This window comes from Erithacus rubecula, assembly GCF_903797595.1.
Source record: "Erithacus rubecula genome assembly, chromosome: 1".
NCBI classification, from domain to species: Eukaryota; Metazoa; Chordata; class Aves; order Passeriformes; family Muscicapidae; genus Erithacus; species Erithacus rubecula.
Window position 1 is genome coordinate 86,456,675 of NC_136658.1, and position 22,535 is coordinate 86,479,209.

Consider the following 22,535-nt stretch of genomic DNA (forward strand, 5'->3'; position numbering starts at 1 on the left):
GTTTGCATCAAAAAGAATAAATTCTGTGACACTAATTTTTCTGAGTACTCTGTAAGACATCTGAGTTGATCCAGGAGCCACCAACACCTGCATTTCATGGATCATTTTCGGAATCAGCTATGACTTTCCAGTATAACATGTTCCAGTTTGTTTCTTGGTAAGGATGCTTTAGTCTGGAATATTTTAGTTCAGTTCTCTCAAGGTTTGTGCACAGAATACATACTGTTAATCCATTTCCTCTCAACAAAGGCAAGGGGGCTGTTTCCATCACAAATGAGCCACTGCTTCCCATGCTCCAGAAAGTGAATCTTGGCTCAGTGACCAACAAGTGATTCACCAGAAACTTGGCCAGGGAGTGGAAACCTCTTTTTCTGGTCATGTGAACTCAGGCCACAAAGTTCTGTTTTAGGGCAGAAAACTCATGCTTAAAATCTCTATAGCACCTTCTCCTTCATCGTTAAAGCTCAGTTTGAAAGGACAAAAACCTGGCAACTCAGTGATGAATATTTTAAGGCTGGCAAATTACCCAGCCAAAAGCATGAGCCCCAGCTGTCAAAACATAGAAAACTTAAGCTTTACAATAAAACAGATTTCTGTTATTTCTGACTGGCTAGGATTCTTTTGCTTAGATCAAGGGCAATAAGTCATTGATCAAAATTTCTTTTTCTTCTTCACGTTTTTGATGTTAGGAAATGCTTTCAAACTCCCCGCAGATATTTTAAGCGCTGACTTTGCTGCCAAGCAATCTCCGAAAGCTATTCCTTTTTTCTCTTCTCTCCCCTCGCCTCTGCTTATCTGCCTCACAGTGCTGTCACAGGATTTCTCAAGTGTCCACAGTGGATTTCTCTAACACTCTTTTGAGTGGTTCTGTGCTGTGTGCTATGGCCTTGAGGGGAAGCGGATCCCGGGGAAGAGAAGATGGAGAGTGCTTTAACTTCAAGAGGAAATTCGGTTTATCTGCTAACTGGTGATGAAGCTGTTTGGATGCCAAGGCACAGAATTCTCCTGGCACCTGTAGAGACCTAATTTTATAGCACAGAGGACCCAGGAGCTTTTGCTAAATCCTTAGCATGGCTTGAGGAAGAAAGTAGAACTGACAAAAGAAAGAGCATGCAAGGGAGCACTGGAAGCAGAAGGCTGGAGGCGTATGTGTGCTGGAGTGTGTCTGTGTGTGAGCATCCCGGCACTGGCGTTCCCATGGCATTCCCCTGCCTGCAGAAGAAATCATGCAGGACCAGATGGCTGGATGGGGCCAGGCTGTGGGTGGGGGTGGCAAGTACGTCCTTGGATGAGTCGGGTAGAAATGTAAGCGCTGTGTGCTATCAATGGGAGACATTGACATTCCTCCTGTTGCAGGATCATAGGGGCCAAACCCCACTCCAGACACCACAGCTCTGCAGCTGAGCATCCCCTCATGGCTTCTGCCCTCTCCCTGCCCTGTTCCTGAAGAACATGTTTAGATCTTCCATTCTCTCATGACATCAAGCTCCCGGTCTTGTGCATGGGTTAAAAAACCCAGAGTGTGAATGCTCCTCCTGTCCCCATAGTTCTCGTTTCTGCCTGAAGCAGTAACACACAGAGCTGGCATGAGCTGACACTACCTCAGCAATCCCAGGAGGGAAGACATACAGGGTGAAACCATTCCAGCAGAAAAACAGAGTAGGAAGCTGGATGTCTTGAAAACAATGAAACAACTTGCAGTGTGTCAGAGTTGGTGGCATCTTGGCATCCCACACATTCAGGACTCATTTGTTTTCTTCAGTGGTTTTCCAACTGTGAATTCACAAGTCAGTAAGTCTTAAACCAACAAGAGGCAACAGAGATTACTCACTGAGCTACAAGAATTTAAAGTGCCAATGCAGGTTTTTTTTATGGAGAGAAAGCCTGAACCTTCCTAAGAAAATTGTCTCTAATCAGCTTTTCAATGCTCAAGTTTCTTTTTCCTAGGTGGGTTAAAATATCTACAATCAATGCAGAAATCTTTCAGCAAGCTCTGCTAAAAGAATTACATAAACTGAAGGAAATTACAGTTTCTGAAAAACATCAATACTGTAGGAATAGCATGTTAAAACAGTCAACAAATATCTGTGGCATGTTTCTATTTTTGTTATGTAACTTGAGGGCATAACCAAGCCATAGCAAAGGGTTGTTTATCTTATTTTGTGCACTTTTGTTTATTATTCATGTTGCAAAAGCAGCATAAAAATTTACAAGCTCTCAGCCTTTCTTTTGCCAAATGGTAAACCCACTTTAGAGTCAGTCTGGGCTGTTACTTTTTTTGACTGAATGTCTTAAACATCTAGTATTTTTCTTCAGACCAAGTGAAGACATGGAGTCAGTGTTTGTCTCTGAAGGACTAAAAAAAAATGTAACTATTTTGCCCTCTGGAGAAAAGATCAGTCTCAGGAATTCAAAAAGTACACCATGCAAAAGTCACTTTCCTGACACTACATCTGCAGGCTGCTGTAATCAAAAACATAGTGTGTCAAGCAGTCAGCCTTCTAGAAGGCAGTTTATTATAAAGGCAGTACTCAACCTGTTGCTTTGCCTTTTTTTGCATGTATTTTGTTTAGTTCATATTCACTGACACACCTCTGTAAGTTAGGACTTCAGAAGCTGTAATACTAGCCTTCAGTCCCAGATCACTGTATTCAGCACACTAGAAGCAGGCTGGCATTGGGCTTCATCACCAGATGCCTCAGGGAGAGAAAAAGTAACTTAATGAGAGTCCATGGCCAATTTATTTTGCAGTAAAGTAGATTTCCTGTGCTGTAGTTTTTTGTCCCAATTCATGATCAGTACAGAATTAGTATATTTTTAAATGGAACTAGGTGGCTTTTTTATGACCTCAGAGGTCTCTATTCCCTCCTGTACATAGTTGTGTTATTTTTCATATCTTTAGTTTTCAGACCAAAAAGGGTAGAAGTCAGGCAGGCAGATCCTATCAACACAGTGGTGCCTGCTGTGGCAAGGGGAATGCATAAGCTAGGCTTTGACCAGGACATAAGGAATGAAATTTCCAACTTTTAAATTTTTTCTGGACCAGTTTTATATCTAAGCCTGATACTCCTGGTTGGCAGACTTAGAGTGAACCTGGCTGAGAGATGCAACTGGCCAGCAGAGACAGTGGCACAGGAGAGGTAGTAAAGATGGTGGCCCTGAAGTCTGGAATGGATTTCCATTCATCAGCTGTGAGAATGTCAAGTGGATGCCAGCTACCACATTAAGGCAGTTCTGCAACTTCCCTGAGCAATCCATTCCTGTCCTTTCATATTCTTCAGGTCAGGAAATTCCCTGTTATTCCTCACAAATGTTTTATGGTTATAACTCAATCTTGTTTCTTTGTGTCTTGCTCCAGGTGGAACTGTTGATCAGCTGTCTCATGACAGCCTTTCACATGTTAGAGAACTAATAATGTGTTTAGTCCTTGAGAACTCTCTTCTTTCAACCTCACTGAGCCCAGTCCTAACCTTTCTTCACAATAATGCTTTCTAGACCTCTGATTACACTTTCATCTCTCCTCTGGGCAGTTTCCATCTTGCTGGAGTCTTAAAGAGCAGTGTCTCAGAGTGGAATTGTACCGAGATCTTGTTGGTGCAAATTAGGGTGGAATAAGCACTTTCTATTACTTATATATAAGTTGTCTACAGATAAAGCTTGTATTCTTCACAAAAACATCATGATTCACTCCCAGTTTGTGACCCAGTGTAACTTCTATGTCTCTTTGCAGAGCTGTTGGCTGACCAGTCACTCATCATATTGCGACTGTCAATTTGATTTCTCTTTCCTAACAGTTGTATATCATGCTTGTCTTTGCATATTTCATTATGGTGATTTGGGATAATTTCTCCATTTTAGGAAAATTGTTTTGAATTCTTACCCTGTTAATCCTACTGCTGTGGATTAACCCTGGCAGGCAGCTTAGATTTACACAGCCACTCACTCGCTCCCTGCCACAGTGGAAAAGGGGAAAGAATCAGTAAAAGTGAGAAAACTCATGGAATGAGATAAAGGCACTTTAATAGGCAAAGCAAAAACTGCAAAAACACACAAGCAAAAGTAAAACAAGGAATTCACTCACCATTTCGACTCACAGATCTTCAGCTATGTTACAGTAATGGTGACTTGGGATGACAATAACCATCACCCTGAATGTGCCCCACTTCCTACCTCTTCCCCAGGCTTTCAGTTGCTGAGCATGACACCAACAGTCTGCTATATCCCTTTGGTCACTTAGGGTCAGCTGTCCTGTCTGTGTCCCTTGCCAAGTCCTTGAGCACCCCCAACCCCTTGTTGGTGGGGTGGGTGAGAGGCAGAAAAAGCCTTAACAATCTGCAAGGGCTGCTTGCTAGCTAAAACAGGGTGTGTTATTACCATTGTGTGGTCACAAATCCAAAATACAGCACCATACAAGCTACTATGAAGAAAATCAACTCTGTCCCAGGTAAAACCAGGACACTGCTTGTGGACTCAATCAGCTCAGTACCCACTGCTGGTTTTAGAAATAGACTCAGTAGCTCACAAAGCAAGTAATTACTGGAAAGATCAACTAGCACTGGGTCTGAGACAAGCCCTGATGGTACATACTTGAAATGTCCTCATGGTTTGACAGAAAATCATTAACTGGAAAACATTGCAAAGCAACTGGTAGCACCTGGTTATCTGTAGCTGGAATTCTTGCATGAATACTGCTGAGTTAAAAAGAGGGAGACTTAGAAGGGGCTCCTCAAACATACCTTGCTGTTCTGGCAGGAAGAAGTTGAAAGAACAAACTTGTGCAAGTTGTTCATCATATTGCCTTCTCTGCTCTGGGAAGATTGTCAGATATGGCAAAGTAATCATAGTACAGGACCTTGAATAGAAGTTGTGATTGCTTAACTGATGGGCTACTAATTCTGTTATCTTTATAGGCAGAGACATTCCAATCAACCAGGATCAAATTGAGGATGGGACAATTCTAAATTAATGTTTGCCCACTCTGTTTTGCTAAAATGAAAATAAGAAAGCCTGCCAGTCTGTCAATCAACCCCTGCAGTTTTGCACCGTTATCTGACTTGTGTAAAGGGTTTTTCATCTTCATCTGTGGTAGGCAGGCTCAGAGATGGAATGACAAAGCTGTCATTTCTGCTCCAGTGCAGTAGTGATTTTATCTTTATATAGTTTCCATCATTTTCAGATGTGAGATATATTTGCCCAACATCTTCACAGAAGCATTTTTAACTTACGTGTTAAAATTGACCATTTTTTTCCATTGGTTGGCAGGATTCAACATTTATTTCAGGTCACAGAGGCCTCTTCTGCATCAGTCAACTAGCTAGCAGAGTGAAGAGGAATATGCTGTGTATGTGCTGTCATTAATAATTATTTCTGCAGCAGTTGCAAATGAAAACACCAACCAGATGTCACTGCCTTATTGCATAGCACAACCCGGACTTGCAACAAATTTGTGTTTCAGAGAGCACTTGAGGCTACAGATGTGAGTCTGTGTGTAGCCTGTGTGAGATGCTTCTCACTGGCTGCATTACTGGTGTTACCCTACTGCCAGCTCTGGCATAAAGCATATCCTCACACATCTTGGGTTACCCAAATCACTCTAAGCCTGACATTTGAGCTAACGTGTTTTGTCTCACAGTTGGGATAGAATGAGGCAATGGTGAACATTGGCTTGGGCAGCACATCTAACAAGTGGCAATTAGTTAAATCAGTGTAACTCAGTTGCATTTCATTACATGGTCATATCTGCAGGTCATGTGGCAGGGAAAAAGAAGAGGGCTAAGCAGACAAATGAAGAGCATGCAGAATGGAGGGACAGGATAGCAAAGTAAAACCAGGGTTAGTACAAAAGTTAAAAAAAAAGCCACAGTGCTATTGGTTCCCCTTCCTTGCTTATGCCCTAGTTATTCCCTTTGGTTAGCTCTGTTTCTCATTGCTGATCCTTCTTGCTCTGCACTTCATTTTAACAAAGAGGAATTTTATCTTCCTAAAGACCTGCCTTTAGTATAGGATATTTGAAGAAAATGGAAAGGAGAGGGTGGGTGTATTTTTTTAAGCAGAAAGATGAAACTAGGAAAAAAAGATTAAATATTATTTTTTGCTGAAGAGAGGATGCTCTTATGACATGTGCTGCCAAGACTTGAGAAAGCAAGCTTTTTGCCGTGGCAAAGCTCTCTAGTAATTACAACCCAAGTGTTTTGGCATTTGGAAAGTGACAGTTCCTTGGTGAGTTTACCAAAGAAATTGTCATTTACATGCCTGGTCATTCCTCTGACACTGACAGCCACTTTCTCTAAAATACTTCAAAATTATTCTGGGTTTCTTTCTTAATGTTTTTGAAGAGCATACTTGATCGATTGATCTTCATGAGAGAAAACTACTTCAGCTATCTTAGTGTGTCTAGGAGTAATCCACAGGGCTGCTTGGAAATACAGTAGAAGTGAAAATGCCTGTAGCACAGCTGGCAGGGGAGGTTACAGAAACCTCAGCTACTTTGCCTGCAAAGCTTCTGCATTTCAGTAATTGATCACACATCAATGTGCAGGACAACAGTTCTGTCCTTGTGCAAGGGACATCCCAGTGGGGCCTGTGATGCCCATGGAATAATAGCACCTGTGACCTGCACACCCCTGTGTGCTCAGAGGCTGAGCTTCTCTTACACCCAGAAAAGAAGCCATCAGCTTGAGCATGTTTTTTTGGGATATGCTGTCATGATGATAGGAGGGAGTAGGGACAAGGCCTGATGTTTTTAATGCATGAAATAAATCAGAAACCTTTGGGGAATGCTCCGATTTGGTGCTGTGATAGCTGCCAAAACTGGAGGTCAGCCTTCAGAGAGCAGAATTTTCATGCTTGTGGCTTTCATGGTGTCAGGGATCTGCTTCTAAAATGTCACACCATCTGAGGGCTTCTCTCATTTCCGTCCCTCACTCAGTCCAGCAGTGCAAAACCCAGATAATTTTCAGAAATACTAGCAAGAGAAACTTCTGCTTTGATCCCCTCTAGGTCACAGTCCATGCAAGTGTGATATATTCTGTCAGTCTCAGCTGACTCCTCTTCCAGTTAAATGCATCTTTTAGGAGTTGTTTAATCCTTGGAAGAAATTATTTCACCATAATGAGTATACACACAAATTCTGGCAATTTTTGACTGTCCACTGACAGGCCTTTTTTTCTTCCAATGGAGAATTGATTTTGAGAGGAGAATATACCTCCTGTGATACCTGATTTTTCCACAAGAAATCTTCCCTCTGAGTGCAGGCCAGCCAATACCATGTAGTTTGTTGGAAGTGATGAAATTACAGCCTGAGGTGGCACAGCTGCTGGAACAAGATCAACCAAGCAGGAATAGATGCATCAGGGATAAAGCACAAGCTGGCCTCCACTAATCCAAACCATTTACCCTGATGTTTCTGCTTTCCATAAAAGTACAAGTGTCACTTGCCTTTCATTTAACAAGATTACAAAGGAAGGCTAAGCAATTTTAACTCTTTGCTTCTGAAACAACATCTATCCCTTTACATGAATGGGTAGAGTCAGAGCCAGCTACACGTAAGACTAAAGTATGTTGAAGCACATTGTGACTTTGGTCATTGATTCTCTTCCACTCACTTGTTCAGTGAGTGAGGTTGCTCTGGCTTTCTGCAAAATGTGAGTGTTGCTCTCAGTGCTTCCCAGGACCAATAAATCATTTTCACTTCCTTAAGAGAGACTAGGAGCAGCAAGCTAACCAGTCAGTCTAAATCATCTTATTTAGAAACATTAATTTTAAGTATTTCATCTAGCAGGTAATTTATTTGTACATCTTTTTCTCATTTCAGAATCCTGTGCTGCCAGTCAAGCTGTAATAGATAATCCTCTAGTTTGAATAAATTAACCTAAAGTTTCACAAGAACGTTCATGGTCTGTCCAGCTCTTTTGCTTCAATTCTCTAGAAAGTACAGTTAGTCTATCACAGTTATCTAAATCATTTAGGCACCTTGATTTATATTAAAACAAAGGTGTTAACATTTTTAGGCTTCACATTAGGTTAGGTCCACAAGATATAGTGTATCATAGTTTAGGAGATCCCCAGGGTAGCTGCCCTTGATGTGTTCAAAGGCAGGCAATGCCAGGTTAGGAAGCAAACTGGCATCCAAGAAGGAATAGGGCCTTGTCAGCCCTGTCACTGGTACTTTTGGGGCTCCTTGCAGTGAGTGCAGCAGCCCTTGATCTGTGGTTTGCACAGCAGAGATGGAGCTGAGGAATCCAAATTGCAGTCTCAGAGCTGTGAAAGTGCTCTGGGGTTGCTGTTCCCAGCCCTTTGTGTCTCTTCCTTGGCTGACACTGCATCCTGATAGCTGCCTTTTGCCCTCTCTCAGACCCTTGCAGCTGAGGAAGTCTCTGAACAGCTGATTTCCCAAAGCTGAGAGGGCACAGGGGAGGATTAATTCCTGATTTTGTCCTGTTTTTTAAGCTTTTGCCAAAATACCTGAATTTTTTACCATAGCAATAATTCTGAGAATGTTACTGTTTTTATGATCTCTTTATAGCGAGGTGGAGTTACCCTGCGTATGCTCTAAGTACTTTTTCATTTACCTGTTGGGATTTACTGAAGCAGAGTTTGGATTCATACCACTGTTTTAATAGCCCTTTCTAGGTCTGTTCTCCATTAATTTGTCTAATCCCCTTTGAACCTCTTCATACTTTTGGCTTCCACAATACTATGTGCATGAAGTCTCCATTTAATTATGTGTTGTGAGAAAAAGTGCTTCCTATTTTTTCGTTTCGACCATTTGCCTGATAATCTCATTTAGGTTCCCCCTAACTCCTGTACTATGGGAAAAAGCCAGTCCATTTCCCAAGCACTGTCTCCACAGGAAGGGATTTTGTAGGTCAGTATTTCCTGTCAGTTTTTTGCTTTTCAAGCATGCCCAAAGTATATATTTTATACCTCTCTGTGTAGGCAGTGTGGTGGGCAGGAGACTGGATCAGACATCTCGGTGCTTTGAGCTGAACTTCCCTTACTTGTTATAGGATGATTGAAATCCAGTGAATTGCTGAGCAGAGAAAGAAGCTGAATGTCAAATGTACAAGGATATCAGGCCTACTCCTTTCTTTTGTGCACCACAGTTCAAAAGAAGAGGTGCACTAAAATTAGGACTGAAACACATCCATCTGACCTTAGTTCTAGAGAGTGGCTGCTTGGAAGTAAGTGGGAATGTCACACAGGCTTCTTGAGAGCCATGGTTTCATCACTTCTTTGGTGGTGTTCTTGCATTTCAGTTTATCTGTACACAGTTTCGAGTTACTTCATCACAGCAGTCATTTTCAACTCCCCATGCTGTGTTTCAGCTGTTCCTGCAAAAAAGTAGCACTAAAACTGCTACAGGTCATCTGTCCCTCCTTCACCATTAACAGTGTTAGAGTCTCTTTTACCTTCTACCTCTTCTGAATTCAGCAGCCTCCAGGAAGCTTAATGATAGCAGAGACTCTCTGCTTCCTCTTCAGTTGTTGGTGGTTTTTTTTCACTTTGTCTTTAACTTTGCTGCAGTATTTGAAAGATCTAATATTCCATCTAAATTGAATATTGAAATGTATTTTTAGATTCCCTCTTTATCTTTTTCTGGAGTCTCCAGAGCCTTGCATCCGCCTCAGTTGTACAAAAGCACATGATGAAGTGCCTATGTGCTTTGCTGTATTGGGACCTGAACATTAATTTCTTATTCTCAGTTTTATTTCCAAAACATTTAAAATTCTCAGTCAGGTCTAGCAAGACATTTTACTTATTTTCCCCGTTTTTAGTAGTATCTATCTTCAAATTAATAATAAATAAATATAATATTTTGTGCACATCTATATGCATATTACTGTCACTGGAATTTAAAAGTTAAAGATACTATGATCCTAAAATCCTTTTTGTTTCTTGGCATGTAACATGTATACTGAGATTATAATAATAGGCTTGTGGCCAGGAGAAGCTGTCTCCATTAAAAACTAAATTTTTGGCAAGTATTCCCATACAATATATGATACTAAAATGGTCTTTCCCTAAAATCAGAAGAAATCTTGTAATAAGTAGTTGCTGTTGTCTTTTTCAGTATATCATCAATGCCTCATGAGAGATAGTGGCAAATTGATATGTACATGATATATACGTATCCAAAGATATTCCAGACCTGAAGCTTCCCTTTGGGATTATATGGGTTTGGGGGATTTTGGCAGGGCTTTCTGACTGATTATCAAACTCTTAAATCAAATAATTTTACAGATTTTAAAAATCCAGTTAGCTTTTTTTTCTCAGAGACATAATCCAAAATATGAGCTACTGTTTCAATGCAGGTATCAATCACCAGAAACCACGTTGGAATCAGAATAAAAACACACTGTTCTCCAGCCACTAACTTACATTTACTCAAGCAGGCACTGACCAAGTTAAACAAGCAATAGAAGTGGTGTTTTGGGGGTACTGACTGATAGATGAGTTCCTGATTTGTGAGGGCATTTGAGCCCTCGTAGGGCTCAGGGCAGCATTTAAGCAGTTTTGTTTCTTTTTTCTTGAAACCTCTTCTTCTCCCTCTGGCTCTCTTATCTATTGATGAAACTGGTGTTGCATGAGAAATTACCTCATTTCAATGACTGGAGACAGCCTTTCTATCAGCTGCAGTAAGGTTTCCTCATTTGTTTAATGAACCTGGATAGGTAGAAAATTAAGTATTAGGAGCTACAGAGGAAAAAAACTAAACCAGAATCTTCTGTGTATTTGGGTGGTTTTAAAAAATATATCTGTATTAATATATCCAGTACATGTAATTGGTATTTAGATTATGGCCTGATTATTGCTTTGCAGACAGGGGACTCTGTTATCACTCAGTCATCAATGAAGTAGCTGCTCTCCGAGCTCATCTCATCTCTGAGGCTGAAAGAAGAGCTAGTTATTATCTTCAAGTGAGTTATTAATGAGGGGAAAAATCATCCCCAATTACTGTGAAGCAAAATATTTCAACATTTACATATCTCAGATTTTAATTTTGATCTAATCCTTCGTGAGTTCTTCAGTATTCACTTTTCCAAACATTCTCACAGAGGCTTATCGAGAGGAACTTACACCTGTCCAAGTGCTGGCTTCCCTAAGGGTATGCTGCAGGGTCAGTGCTGCCCATCCCATCCTTGTGCTCCTAGAGACTGATTTCCTCTGAGATTCCTTCATGCTACACCATAGGAACAGAGCCTCCACTGTCAGCTGTGCCAGAGAAAAAATTCTGAGTTGTCTATACTGTCTGTGTTCCCAGATCATTATTTTTCCCTTAACTAGAAACAGCCTGGAATTTATTTGTAAGGGATAATTTTGTTCTTTTGCTTTTCTTTGAATCCTTTTGAAATTAATGGTTTGGAAGTTTTGACTCTGAACGTCGTAGAATAAAACCTGGGCAACACAAAGGTGATGATTTAAATTCATATAAACATGTGGGCAGTAACCAGGAGATGGGAGAAGTGCTGTCCACACTGTGAATCCATCCATCAACACAGATGTGAAGGTCTGACCTTGGCAGATTCAGGAGGTAGGGATGTCAAACACAGTTTGCAGTCAATTGGAAATGTAGCTACTAGACAAAGAAAACTCAATAATTACACAGCTGTTTCAGTAGATTACAGATTTCCTAGAAAACAATAAAACAACCATCTGTGAATGGAAAAAAAAAAGTAAACTATCTTTTTTTAAATTCAAAAACATTTCTGAAAGTCATCAGATATGTCCCCTGTAAACTTCTTATCTCTTTTCAAAAGCAACACAGTCTGTAACCAATTGGTGTAGATTTCTCTACAGCATTTATGCCCATTAATGCCTCATTGATTTACAGTGAAACTGCTGAAGGACTGTCTCGAATAGACATATAAATATTAATTTCTTGTGACGGATGGCTGCTATTACACTAAATATTAAATGAATTCATAATACTTGGACATTTGCAATAAATCACTACTCGGACTGCATACTAACATCCCATTCCCTTTTATTTTTTTTTTAATATATATTAAAGCTTTGGAAAAGGGCTGGTTGCCCCAAAAGAAATGTAGAGCTTTGTAACACTAGAATCGTTAACGAATTCCCACAGTACAAAGAAGAGTTTCAACTTAGTCCCATTTTACAGACAGAGGAAGGCATGTCGTGGTTTAGGTTGAACTGCTGATCACAGAGGGTTCAAACCCAATCTGTTTCTCATGAGAGACATCACAGTAAATTATCAGTTCCTGACAATCCTTCTTTTGCTTGAAATGCTCTGAGCAGCGTCAGCAGAGGATCTGGCCGCGTGATACCAGAAGGCTGAGAGCCAGATTCAAAGGGAGAAGGGGCTGGACATATCAACTAATCTCCACACACACCAAGTGGTTGGTATCAGGTCACCTCTAAGTATTTCACCCAAGGCCAGGACTTGAAGGATGGTACTGCTCAGGTTTTGACTAGGCTTAGCAATTGAATTAAGGCATCATCTCTCTTCCGAGACCACAGATCTTAGTTTCAAAAGTTTAGTAAAATACTCAGCAGGGGCTAAAAATGAATTCTTTGTTTTTCCTTTTACTGAAGTAGAACAAAGGATAGAACAGCAAGTTCATTATAGTTCTGTTTTCTAAGGGATAGTAGCTTAATAGTAGAAATTTATGCCAGGGCTAACCCTGTAGAGTGGAAGCCATTCTTGTAAACAAAACTGCATGACTGTCAGACTCATCTGCTTTTTAATGTGTGATGGGTGTGAGTATATGCCCCTCCTTCATTCCAAATAGTTTTGCTTCTCTGCCTTAAACGGTCTAAGTTGCAAAAGGTTTTTCTAATGAAAATTTGCCAAGCTATTTAAATTAGAAGCTACCACATAGGAATATTAATTGTTCATTATACAGGGCTTTAGTTCACATAGTTATTTTGCATTTGCAAGACTGCCAATTAAAGAGGCTCAAAGTGCTCACTGCTGCACAATAGCCGTTTCCCAGAGCCCCACAATGACTATTGTATTCTGTCACTGACCTTTGGGCACCTTCAAATGCATATTGACACAGGATGCTGGGATCATTAGAGCTATTGTTTCAGTGTGCCACAGGGAAAGAAGAGTTTTGCAACTTCATGAGGAGCTTTAAAATTTTATATAATGATGACAGCAACAATATTTCTTAATTAGACAGCGAGAAAAAAAAAAACAAAGCATTTTTTTCTGGTGTTTCAGGTGAATTCCAGAATGCACATTTTTTTTCCATATAATCCCTTCCCCTCAGGGAAAGAAGATATTTATCTGGGGCATTTGGTCTGCTTTTCTGTTGTTTCCAGGGAAATTGAGTTATTTTTTTTTACCTGGTGCTGCTGACATATAGCCAGCCTCCCTTAGCTTCCATGGATTCTGCCTGGGTGAACATCTTGACAGGATGGATCCTTTCATTCTGTAAGTGCAAAACACGCTTTTAAAACATGACCAGTGGTATCCAGGAGACCAGGATCTGGATGCACAGTTCAGACTCTACTCTTCAAAAATCAGTGGACTTTGGCTCTGTGACAACAACTGTGCTGCATTTTATCTCTTCTGTGTCTTGGTATCTAAGGTATTTCTCTTTTCTTACCATTCCATGACAGTTAAAGAGTGCAAACAGGAATTTTGGAAGCAGAAATACCAGATACTTCAAGTACATTTACTGTAGTAAATCCAAGCATCTTCTAAAAGCTTATATTTATTTTATTGTACCTTTCTCTTCTTTAAAGCTGCCTTGAGAAATTGCTTCAGCAGTCAGAACATAAAAGAGCATAATTTTAAACCTTGCATGGGATATTTTGTCTACAGAGAATAAATAAATTACTGGTTTGTACTTCCAACGAATGTTCCTACTTGAATATATAGAGAGAGTTTCTGTTCCATAAGTCTTCACATTTCTGGGTTTGATTTTATCCCCTGAGATCCTATTATTGAACAAATTATCAAATACAGCTAAACTTCACAGCCCTGAGCCTCTGAAGATAGTTTTGGTAATGGCTTGCACTTCTGACAAAAGAAGAAGAAATCTAATAGACCTTTGCAAAACTTCTTGTATCATTTTTTAAACATGGAAAAATTTACTGCACAGCACTGCTGGTTGCAATGCTAACCTAGCATTGTGGAGCATGTACCAGAGGATGGCCAGTTTCTACATACAAACCTCTAGCCAAAAAACTTTCAAGATGAAGGACACAGTATTTGTTATTTGTGTGTGCTTGAGGTAAATGTGCAGCAGGATTTCTCACACTGTTATAAAATCCAAAACGTCAGATGTGTTTCCTCAGGAACACAGGCTAAACTTTTTTTTTTTCCCATTAATTGAAAGGGAGCTGTTATCATCTTTTCATCTCTCTGTGTCAGAAACCCTGGCAGAACTTTGAAACCTCCCATGCACTGCCACTGCAATTGCCAATTGTGAATTCTGTAGTCTATCTTCAAACATGAAGGTGATACCTTTACATTAACACATGAGGGAAAGTGACCCACTTCTGGGAGGGAGACACAAATAGTTATTGCTGTGTGATGGAGGATGTAAAGGGGAGCATGTTCTGGAAAGAGGTGTTAAACCAGATTCTCATGCCTCTGTTCTCTCTACTGTAAGTCTGCATCAGGCAGTAAATGAGGCAGTAATGAATGCTTCTCTTGCAGTGGGCTGGGATCTGAAATCTCTCCTCAGCCCACTGTGCATCCCAGCAGAGATTTTTAGTCATAGGTCCTGATTTCTTACTTGTGGAATGTATTTCTGTTGAGGAACAGGATTCTTCTTGAAGAGAGAGGGCAGCACTCTGCTTGCTGTCTTCTCTGCATGGGAAGTTGTATCTTTGCTGTACCAGTGTAGCTGCACTCTCTTTCAAAAGATCACTCCCTGGATAGACTTGAAAATTGGGATAATATTTGCAGTATGTTTGGTCCTTACTCTACTGAATTAGTTGAAGCCCTTTTCAATGGAGGAGGATGTTCATGGGATCTTTATTATAAAAAGTTCAAGTTCTGCCTCACACATTGAGGTTTTCCAAAACGAAAGCAAAGGGAGTTAGTATGTCTGCTCACTGCCCATTTTTTTTTTTTTTTTGTTCCTTTGCAGAAGGAGAAGAAGAGTGGGCTGTTGAAACTTCTAGCAGGAGCATCAACAAAAAAGAAGTCCCGCTCCCCACCATCTGTGTCCCCCACACACGACCCCCAGCCAGCCATTGAAGGAGTTCTGCAGGGGGCAGTGGGGCCCGAGCTCTCCTCCCTCTCCAGTCACGGCAGGGCCGGCTCATGCCCTATCGAGAGTGAAATGCAAGGAGCCATGGGGCTGGAGCCTCTGCACAGGAAAACAGGCTCCTTGGATTTGAATTTTTCCATCCCTTCACCTGCCAGGCCACCCCTCTCTTCCATGGCAGCTATTCGGCCAGAGCCCAAGCCTTTGCCCCGGGAAAGGTACGTTGTGCTTCTCCTGTGTTCCCTGCCTGCATCCACAGGGAGCAATTGGAGGAGGGATGAAAGTTTAACTTGCTCAAGGGTTGTTGCAGTTTTGTGGATTGACTGTACGTGGCTCAGCTGTCTTTTAGGAAGACAGGGCTTACATGCATGTTCCCATATAAAATCATTTGGTACACCATGGAGGCTTAAAGAAGTGTTTAAGAGCACCTGTCCATGACGCTTCACAGCCCTGGTTTAAATGTGAAGGATAGCAGTGCTTTCTCTGCTCAAATGGTGTAAATGCTGTTGGCAAATGCCACATTTTAAATGGGATTCCAGTATTTTAACTTAAGGACTTGACATAGTATTTCCCATCTGGACATGTCCTGTTCTGCAATACCAAAGAATGTTTCAAATTCTTCTTGTTTAGAGTACTTACAGATACGACCATCTTCAGTGACCTGTTACCAAAAATGTAACTCGTTTCTAGAAAGGAGTGTACCCTCTGTGGTCCTGCAGTTCATTTCCTGCTCTCCACCTTGGTATCTCAGAGTAACTGACTTAGCAAACCTGAAAAAAGAAGAATAGGAATACCAAAATACAAAAGCAGGTGGAGAGAGAGATAACTGATCAGAAAAGAGTTGGGGGTTGCAGAAAAGATATAGGTCTCCATGTGCAGGGTCACATTTGCTTCAGGTAAATATTTTCTACAAGACTGCAGCTTGAGGGCTGGGAAGGGAATAGATAATACACAACTACAGTGCTGTTGAAATGCTTTCCACTCAGAAGGTGATTGAGGAAAACATATTTTTACAAAAGCATTGAAGAATTTTCAAAAAGCTGTTCAAGGAATGCTCTTAAATTGGTATTTAAAACAATTTTGAGATAACATTAAAATCACAGAAGTTGAAATAAACTAATTTTGTCTGAGTGTATGAAAGAGGCTGAAGGGAATGGACTGGGCAAGACACCCGACCCTGAATCATGTTGGGATCACGAAGCAGATGATGGGACATTAAAGGGACATACAGGACTGTCCATACCTTCTATAGTGTTTTACTGAATGCAGGTTGGAATTCGGTTGGGAAGGTGACAGTGACACCATAACATGCTTAAACTTTTCTAAGGCATCTGGTTTGTTACCATAAAACCTCTTGCTGAGTAAACTGTACTCAACCAACCCAGCAGATAGTAAGTGAATTGAAAATTGATTCACTGGCATCAAATGTAACTCTACATCAGAACTCACTAGAAAATGGTTATTAATGTAGGTAGTGCAGCCCAACAAGAGTGGGGTCCTGAACCTGAACTGTCGACATAAAACCTTTGCTGTTGCAGAATGAGGCCTGAAGTGGGAGGTGGGTGATGGGTAGGGCAGATCTGTTGGTACAGAGCTAATTCAGCTCGTGGTCAGGTGAACACAGAATAACTGTGTATTTCACTGATGCAAAGTGAAGTGGACTCAGAGAAGCATAAGAAAAATGGAAGGTTTAAAATGACACACTTGCAATGAGAGACACAGAGAGCTTTGGTACACCTGGTAAAGAGTGTAGGGCTGGCATGCTAACAGTCTGTAAGAGACTGCAGTCAGGACAGACATGGGAATATTCTTACACTAGATTTGGCATTTTTTCTGTAAGAGATGCTTTTGTTCAGGTGCAGCTGTTAGACTTGAAGCAGAAATAAATACAGGCAAGTGCTTCAGCATTGTAATGAAGGCAGTGAGAACAGACTATTGCAGTAGTCTCTTGCCCTTAAAATCCATGAAAAAGTAATTTAGTAAAAGGAGTGAAAAACCAATCCCTATTTAGGCACACTTAATTTGGTTTACATCAATTCAGATTAATGCTATAAGAAAAGTTAAATCAATATAAACCAGATTTAGCAGGAATGTAAGTAAATCAGTGGGCTGCTGCACCTTTAGTTAACTGTAAGCATGAAGAGAAGCTGGGGAGTACAGCCCCTCACATCTCCAGAGTTAGATGTTAATATGCTGCTCTCAAGGCTCTATTATACAGAACTTCAGACACATTATTTAATATGCCAGGGCTAGTCTCTTACCCTAAAAATTTCTCAGTCTATCTCAGGGTGGTCCAGATAGGGAAACATTTCACTGATGCCTATTTTAAGTGGCAGAATAGAACCAGTGAGACAAAGGTTACCTGCATTCTCTTAGCTGTGCTGGAATCAGGAGCAAATAGATTTAGAGTGCTAAAACTGAGTAGATGCTTCCAGCTGCAGTATATGGTGATAAGGAACTTTGATTTTACATATTTTGATTCCTAAGTCTTAAATCTGAAAATAAGCTATAATTGAAGTAACCATAATTATACACAGCAGGCAAGATTTTTTAATTGATTTATGAATTGGCTTCCTTATCATTGGTGTATCTGCATTCCTTAACTGATCATACGGGTTTTTTCACGTCCATAATGGGAAATATTAATTACCTTCATGCACTAGGAAGGATAATGCTTAGTCCTGGAATAATCTGAGCAGATACATTAAACACTTGTCTGCTAGAAATTCATCCCACATCCATCTGTGCTCATTAAATCATCAAATTTCTCAGAAGTACCAAATTATATTTTTTTTTAAACAAATTATGGTTTTCAGATCACTTGTTCTTTTCACATCTGGCAATGGAGCAACTTGCATTCAACGTCACTCAGCTCCGTATTTTGCTTGTTTGCATTTTGGTGCATTTCATCCACACAGTAGGAGCAATTCTCTGAGAAAGAAAAGGGAGGAGAGGGAAAAAAAGGTTAGATAAACAGATTCAGATGCTGGAAGAAATTTTAAAAAGCTGCAAAGCATTTCAGTACACTTAGCTGTACTTGGCTTTCTGTCTCCCAACGCCCATCTGTGCACACAGAAACAGAGCACTGAAAGGTTGGAAGAAGTAGCACATTCCTTAATATTTACGGCATTCAGAATGAGGCTCATGCAGGCAGCAGAGCACCGCTACTTTTCCTATAGAGGTTGGCTAGCAGCTCCAGCACTCGCCACATCCAGGTTACTGATCAAACCCAGTGCACCAAGAGGTGCATTAAAGGGCTCTGATTGTTTGCAGCTCACTCACTGGTTAAAGAATTAATTGCCTATTCTGCTGCCTGACAGTACAGACCCTTCTGGGAGTTGCAGCCAGGTAGACAGAAAGGTGAAGCAAGCATCACCCTCTCATAGGTGCTGTTAGTGTTTATACTGTCCTTTTTTCCATTTTTTTGTTTGTTTCTTTTTTTCTTTTTTTTTTTTTTGCACACAGAGACAAAAACAATTTTCTTCTTCTTCTTGATATTCCAAAGCCTGGCTATGGATGACTGGATTAGGAAGGAAATTGCTCCTAGCTCTCTTGTCATTTAGCCTTCATATTTGTCTGATTTGCTGGGGTAGTCAGAGCCCATCTCTGCCTTCTGGGTGCAGTTTCCAGTACCAGTTTATAAAACCACATTCCTTCAGATGCACTCTGCCATAAAGCATCCAGCAATCCAAGCAGCAGAGCAGAGAAATTTCCCAGGTGGTGTCCTTGTCACTTCATGTGGCAGTGATTGACTGCCAAGTGAATACCCCATCAGGCTGTGTGTGCCCCACACACTTTTCCACCTACTGCTCCATCCAGTTTCTGCTGGTGCAAGAAAAAAGGACTGGTGCAGGGATGCACTGTGGTGAGGCAGGCACCAGGCCAGAACCTTGCCCACATCCCACCAACACTGTCAGCTCACAGGAGGGGTGTGCTGTGTGCCTGGCAGCACCAAAACAAAGTGCTTCCCTTGCCACCCCCTTCAAGAAAATGTGACTGTACATTAAGCAAAACAGGAGAGTTGAGTGTGCGTGTGTGTGAGTCATGTTCCCCTCGCTGCCTGGCACTGTTCCCAGAGGCGAACCTGAGTAAAACATGTCACGCGTTGTTGACTCTTTTATAGTAACTGGCACTAGCTCTGCTGTGTTATATTGTGATAAAGCAGCTGTGGCCAGACTTATTGTCACGACTGGCATATCTGTACTGCGTTTCTATGGTTTTCGTGCAGCCTTCAAATAAGTTATAACCACGGCAGTGCTGCAGAATAAGATGGGAGCAGTGAGTTTGACCTTTAAAATAGATCCCTCCGTGTTTCCATGTATCTTTCTACAAATCACTGCCACATTAGAAATTGAGCTCCCAACTCAAGGAAGCATTCAAGCATGTGCTTAACGTCTATTGACTTCAATTTTGCTGTACTCGTATGTCTTCTTTGCCAAAAAAGAAAGCAGAAGAAGGGTTCTTTTCATTCCTGGAAAGTGATACTAGATAAATGACCCAAGGAGTAATTTCTGACTGGACAGTGACCTGTATTCACATGGTTAAGTGCTTCTCTGAGTAGGGACACCTGCCTTAGGACTGGCAACCAGCCATCTCAGAAATTGAATCCTGAGATATTTCCAGCAGAAAGATAAAAGACCCAACTGAGACTTGTTCTTCTAAGGCTGTTGCTTCAGTCACTATACTATGGAGAGGCAGGTTTTGGCTTGTAGTGTGCAGAGGTGCCTTGCAGGTCCCTGCAATTTGCCAGTGAAAGGATGAAAAAACAGAGTTCCACTGGTAAACAAGAGCAATGGTTAACTGGGCTCGATGCTCCATTGGCACTGATTGTCCATTGCCTCCAAAACTGTGTATCTCTAATGCATAAGAGACCTGTTGGAGTCACAGGACTGGACTCATGCAGCCTGGCCTTAGTGCATGATACTTTGAGGAACTTGCATTAAACATCCAAATTCAAGCACTCTAAATGGGATCAGATTGGAGGTCAGCCCTGCACACCTAATTTGCCTCATTGAACATTTTCTTAACTTGCTCTAGTTCCACCAGTGTCCTGAGTACACTCAGTGAGTATTTTGTTTGGGCTTTTTTTAGTTTCATGGCTGAGTTCAGCCATTTATTTCTGATCAGTTCTGATCAATACCATTCAGTGCCTGCCTGCACACTGACAGAGGGCCTGTATGAGTCATTTGGACCAGACAGGACTCCTACACAGCCAGTGTGCATGAGATGAGTCTCTGTGGAACGTGTGGCACGAGGCTTTACAGCTGAAGGAGTCAGAGAAGCCACTTTCCCCACATCTGCACTACTCACTGCATTTTGTCATGGCCACTTGCTGGAGATATTCCAACCTCTGCAAAACATGGGGTGGCTCCCATGTCAGAGCCTTGGCTCACATCCAGAGCTGTATCTTGTGCACTAGATGAAGCAGGCATCCTACAGGAAAAATAGTATGGAATCTTATAATAAAAGATTATATTGCAAGGCAGCAGAAGTAAAGTCATGGACCATTTTATTTGCCTTTTTTTCATCTCAGGTGCATGGGTGTGAAACACTCATGTGCTTTTAAGGTTATAGATGTTTTTATGTATCTTCACACAATATTTTTAATCAATTTGCTTCTTTAAAAGAAACAAAACCAGAGCTTCCATCATGTGACATCTGAGGTTAGGAGTGTTATTTGCACCTTCCAGATTTCAGTAGGAGTAGCAAAGGGAGGGCTGGGTGGGAGAAGTATTTCTTTTGGCTGTGAAAACAAGTGCTATGAAGATGGGACAGGGGGATTGCAAGGTCTTTGCTGACAGCAGAGGATGGACCTATTCCCAGCTGAGTGAGATGATTGCTGCCTGGGTGCCCATCCCACCCTCAGCCCCAGTGCCAGACTGTACTGATACAGTCTCCTACTTCCTGGGATGCCATGTTTCTGGCCCAGGCTCCCTCCCACCAAAGCTTTTTGCTCTCCCAGACTCAGCTCAGCAGAGCTTCCCCCCTCAGCAGCCATACCCACACCTTCCATCATGGCTTCCAGTTTTCATCATAGTCACGTTTCTTCCTCTGCTCCATGTTTTTCTCCCATCAGCCTCCCTCTTTCTCCACCTTGTCCCTTACTTTACCCCACTCTCCAGCTCCCTCATCCCCTGACTTTGCTGATCCTACTTGCAGCCTCTCCTCATGTATCATATTTTGTGCACCAAGGACCCTTCCCAGGCCACTGCCCATCCTGGACAGCAGCCTCCAGGGATGAAGTGCCCATTCCAAGGATGCCACATAAGCCAGCAATGGGAATGTCCAACATCAAGTCTGTCCCCTAAGAGGGGGGACATAAGAGGGGCCCAGTGCTAAGAAAGGGACTGCAACCTCTGCAGTCCCACAGAGCTAGGACAGCTTGGAGCATGAATCAGCAGAGATTTTACTTTCAGTGCTCATACAAACCTAAACATGTGCCATTTTGAGGTGGTTTGAATGTTTTTAACCTGGCTGAGACTGGGCAATTTTCTGAAGGAACACCATCCCTGACAGTCCAGTGGGACCACAGGACAGGTCTTTGCTCCCAAATATAGGACCTGAGAGCAGTTTGTGGAAGTGCTCATATGGGTCCTGCTGGTGCTGCAAAACCCCTTGTTATTCTTGAAAATGATGAGGCCATTGGGCTGTATGTTGGACCCTCATCCTGATACAGCCAATTGCTGAAGAGAACTTGAGCCACAGTGATCAACATTTGGCAGAATTGTAACTATATCAGATTTACACAATGTTCAAGCGAAAATACCACATACTGTTAATAGTGGTCAGAGGTGGCTGCCACACTTGTCATTGTAATTGTTGCCCAGATAATTAGCATTTTTGAAAATTGGCAGTTTAGAGGTGGAATGTGACACAGACAAAATTGAGAAGACTGAGATCCATCTAAAATGCTAAGCAAGAGTTTGGTATAGGAAAACCTACAGTTTTATAGCATCTTCTCAAAAAGGGGACAAAAGGGAAGATATAAATAGAAGCATCACGGACTGCCTTTTTGGGAGTGAGGGAGGATGTCTGGGAGAAGAGACCTTTTCTGCCAAAAAGCCAGGGCTAATAGCCGTCCTTGCAAGTCCATTGCAGAGGATAAGCGGGGCTGAGGTGCCACCTGGAGGTGTGGAGGGACGGCACAGCTCCCTGTGCCAGCGCCGTGCCGGGATGCTGCCCCTCAGCCCCACCGGCTGCCTCTGCTTCAAACCTCCTGAGGGAAAAAACATCCCATCGCTCTCCATCTCTCACAGAGGAATTCTTAAGTGATTTGCAAGGTCTTTCATAGCTGGTATATTGTTATTCTATCAAAAACTTCTTTGGTACTGTCTTGTGAGGTAC

At 41.7% G+C, this 22,535-nt stretch overlaps 1 protein-coding gene and 1 long non-coding RNA gene across 2 annotated transcripts in view; one reads left to right on the forward strand and one right to left on the reverse strand.

The window, feature by feature from the left end:
• SH3RF3 (SH3 domain containing ring finger 3) overlaps positions 1–22,535 on the forward strand; it is a 240,872-nt gene that overhangs the window by 213,098 nt on the left and 5,239 nt on the right. The window contains exon 9 of the mRNA XM_079299987.1: positions 15,072–15,409. Coding sequence (XP_079156113.1) covers positions 15,072–15,409 — 338 coding nt within the window. The remainder of the gene's footprint in view (positions 1–15,071; positions 15,410–22,535) is intronic.
• Positions 11,082–15,962, reverse strand: LOC306799249. Its single transcript, XR_013773564.1, has 3 exons — positions 15,831–15,962; positions 13,315–13,400; positions 11,082–11,214 (listed from the first exon to the last, which is right to left on the reverse strand). It is a non-coding gene; the product is annotated as an uncharacterized lncRNA (long non-coding RNA).